This window comes from Microtus ochrogaster, chromosome 6 (genome assembly GCF_000317375.1).
Source record: "Microtus ochrogaster isolate Prairie Vole_2 chromosome 6, MicOch1.0, whole genome shotgun sequence".
NCBI classification, from domain to species: domain Eukaryota; kingdom Metazoa; phylum Chordata; class Mammalia; order Rodentia; family Cricetidae; genus Microtus; species Microtus ochrogaster.
The window spans coordinates 3,190,073-3,194,060 of NC_022013.1; the positions used below are offsets into that span (position 1 = coordinate 3,190,073).

The 3,988-nt window shown below is 50.1% G+C and overlaps 1 protein-coding gene across 2 annotated transcripts in view; it reads right to left on the reverse strand.

Annotated features, from left to right (window-relative positions):
* The window catches only part of Mgat5 (alpha-1,6-mannosylglycoprotein 6-beta-N-acetylglucosaminyltransferase), a 295,861-nt gene that overhangs the window by 23,462 nt on the left and 268,411 nt on the right, over positions 1–3,988 (reverse strand). For both annotated transcript variants that reach the window (XM_026779700.1, XM_013346690.2), the window contains exon 13: positions 852–998. In XM_026779700.1, coding sequence (XP_026635501.1) covers positions 852–998 — 147 coding nt within the window. The remainder of the gene's footprint in view (positions 1–851; positions 999–3,988) is intronic.

A 3,988-nucleotide genomic window follows, 5' to 3' on the forward strand; every position in this document is an offset into this window, starting at 1 on the left:
TCTCTCTCTCTCTCTCTCTCTCTCTCTCTCTCTCTCTCTCTCTCTGTGTGTGTGTGTGTGTGTAAATGCTCGCTCAAACCTATAGAGGTCACAGGCCAACCTTGGCTGTTGTTCCGGCACTGCCTACCTTGTTTTCTTGAGACATAGTCTCTCATCAGTTTGGGATCGGCCAAGAAAACTAGGTTGGCTGGCCAGCGAAGCCCAGGGACTCACTTGTCTCTGCTTCCTCGGTTCTGGGGTTCTAGGAGCCTGCTACCATGCCTAGCTCTTTACAGAGTTCTGGGGATTTAATGTGCAGGGCAAGCGCTTTATTGACTAGTCCATCTCCCCCACTCTGCGGCTGACGTTCTCTGTGAAGAGTCACTGGCCAGCATTTCTTCTTTACCATCGCCACACGCAATGGAGAGGCCAGTGAATGTTCCCAGGGGCCTCCTCCATCCCAGCTGTCAGCCATGATGAGAAGACTAGAAAGAACACCCACCATGGTCACTGAAAAGAGAATTGGGGTAGGGGCTGGAAAGTTGGCTCAGCAGACAGGAACCTGCTGTACAAAGGCGAGGGCCTGCGCACGGGTCCTCAGCACAGGGTGGGCATAGCAGCTGGTTTTTAATCACAGAGCCTAAGAGGTGGAGGCAGGAGACCCCAGGGCAAGCTGGAGTACTCACATCAGTGAGCTCTGAGTTCACTGAAAGACTCTGCCTCAGTGAATATAGTGATGAGTGATGGAGGAAGACCCCACACTTCACCCTCTGGCCTCTAAAAATATGCCTGCACATGCGCACACACAGGCCACCCATCCATACACATAAACACAAACACATAGAAGAAAGAGGAACGCTTCTGATGCTTACCTCTCTCAGGGTCGGCTTGCCAATGAAGAAGTCTGTGTTTTTGCTGCTCTTGGGAGGGTTGAACTTGGGGTTCAGGAAAGCACAGCCATTTGCGATGGCCTCCAGGGGAGCTGGACCCTCATAGGGAAATCCCAGCCCAACAAACAGCTGTAAGACAGGAAAACACATCACATGAACATGGCATCACAACTGTCTCCCAGGTCCAACGGTCAGTTTCTGTGGGCGCCTCTGACATAATGTGAGGGGCTTAGCTCTCGGGTTGGTGGCTTGGGACAGAAAGAAGGGGCTTATAGCAGGATTTGCAGAGATGCAGGTACAGCACAGGAAATGCAAGGCCCTGTGGAGTGGCTTGCCTTGTTCCCCGCTCCCTTGCTGATATGAAAGTAAAGACGAGGTGGGACTCTGGGGAAGAGAGAGTGCGAGTATGAAACAAAACCAGCAATAAGCTCAAGACCCAACAGCTGTCCTTCTGTCCCTTAGCTGGAGACATAACCGCAAAAACACTTGCTTAACTAAACAGAAGTTTTCTTCACTCAGGCAGGGAACAACGGGCCCTTTCAGGGACTCTGGGACCCAGGGGCAGAAAGGTCACTTGATTACAGTTCAAATGGAACTGCTTTGGAACCTGGGAGGTCAGTAAACACAGGTTTTATGACAGAGTTTTCACTGGGGACACCACCAGCTGGCAGGTTTTGTTTTTCCCTCTGTGGGAGCAGAAGTTGCAAAGGCTGCGATTTCCCACTTCTCTCCCCGGCTGGCAAACCTTGACTTTCCCGAGACGGACAGTAGATGGCAGCAGAAACAAGCTAAAGGTCCTTAGCGAGCCCACAGCGGCAGGGAGTCGCTGGGACAAAGCGATTGACACCAAGGGTCAGGGACACAGACTCTGTGTATATCAGGTGTAGGGGTACAGTGCTGTGCATGGCTGCTGCCGGGTGGATCTAATCCTGGTTTTCTCTCTCACGTGCAGACGCCAAGTCTGAAAGAGCTCCAGAGGCACACAGCCCGTGCCTGCGGGGAGTGGGGTAGGCTGGAGGATGTTGGGGTTCCTTGTGCATGCACATTCAGAAATACCCAGGCTCTTCCCCCAAGAAATGTAACTATCCAGGCAGTAATGAAGATATTCTAAAGATGTCAGGCATTACAGCCCCTCCCTTTGGCCATCAGATATTGAAACACTGAGTCCCATGGAACTGGAATTTCGCTTCAGTCTCAAGCAGAAAGAAGGGAAAGGCCGGAACCTGGTGTCAGTCAGGGAGGAACTTGTCTCCAGGGAAGAGATTTCACCCAGTCTGACTCGTCAGACAACACTGCAGGGCAGACTGGATCTGAGACAGGGATGTATCAGTGACGACTGAATCACACCTGGACCAGGACCGCTTAGTGATGAAATCTCCTGTCCTCTGTTTAACCTGAGCCCCGTGCCGGGACCCCAAAGATGATGTGGGAGTACGAGATCCCCCTTATTTGTTCTCTCCCCAGTGCGGTCACAAGTAATTCTGCACTCCACTATCCCTGGTCCCTCTAATTGACCCACTGAGGAAAAATGGCTGCACCTACTTGGCATGTCGGGGCTGCCAAGGCCCAGATCCGACCCTAACAATCAATCCACTAACAGCTGGGGACACAGGATAGCATCAGGCAGCCCCTCTCTTTTCAACTTTGAGAAGAAAACGCCAGCAGATACAGACAGGGTCTTGGCAGGTTTAACCAGAGCTGTTGAAGCCACAGTATTTCTTGACCTCTGAAAATGAGTGTCTGCCAAGAAGTGCTGATGCCCTCCTCCACTCTACATCATCAAAAACAGGTTTGGAAGAAATGGAGGCAGCAAACGCCTATCCATTTAAACAGAGAATCTTTGGGAGATGGGTTATCTCCTTTAGATCAACCCATCTGCACCTACTATTAAGGGATTAGAGGCCATTGCTTGATGGACTTGAATGTGACCTAACCTTAATTATATCTGAATAATCATTTGCACCAACAATTGAGCACTATTGGCACCAGAGCATCTCAGTACAGAGAAACACGTCGGGGGGGGGGGAGGCTGGGGAGAGGGCTCAGTGCTTGCAGTACAAGCATCAGAACCTGAATTTAGATCCCCAAAGCACACACGAAACTGGATGCTGCAGCACACTTCGTAATCCCAGGCTCCTACAGTGAGTTTGGAGGCAGAGAAGGGAGGCTCCTTTGATCCTGAAGGCCAGCTAGTTGGGATTATGCAATGGTGAACAATAGTGACCTTATCTCAAACAAGGTTGGAGGAAAGGATGGACAGCTGAGGTTTTTGTCTGACTTCTACATGCAGACTGTGGCATTCATGTACCTGCACCCATAGATATGAACACACGCGTGTGTACACACACACCATGTACACACACAGGTGAAATAAGGAACACTTGGGCCTGATTCTCCCAAGCCTCACTCACTAACTTCCAGTATGATTACACCACAAGCAAACACGACATCATTTCTATCTTTTTCTTGTTTTCCTCTTCGTGACTGTTTCTCTGTGTCTTCCCGGCTGTCTTGGAATTCCCTGTGTAGACCAGGCTGGCCTCAAACTCACAGAGATCCATCTGCCTCTGCCTCCTGAGTGCTGGGATTACAGGTGTGTGCCACCACTGCCTGGCTACCTCACTATTTCTTGGCAACAAGTTTTCTTGTCACACCAATTAAGACGACAGGAACTGACGCTTGCCTTTGAAATACTGAAGTGACAGTTTTCTGTCGGCTGTCAGTAAGGAGTTTTCCTCTTGCTTCCTGTGTACTCAGTACCTGTGAGGGCACAGTGAAGCACATGTATGAAGGGCACAGAGTACATCTAAGGGTTGGGTGGCAACAATCCAGGTAGAGAAAACTCACCAAAGGCTTCTGCCTACTAACAGTCTCGACACACACCTCATCTGTACCAACTTGCTTTCTCTACTGATCCGCCACTGTGTCTATATGTGGTCCTCCCCCATCTCTCTCCCTCTGCCCCTCCCCCCAGGCTTTCTCTGACTCCCCTCTCTTCTTTCTTTCTGAGGATTTCATATTATTTCCACTCCATCCTTATAGAATTCTTTTTTTTTTTTTTTTTTTTTTTTTTGGTTTTTCGAGACAGGGTTTCTCTGTGGTTTTGGAGCCTGTCCTGG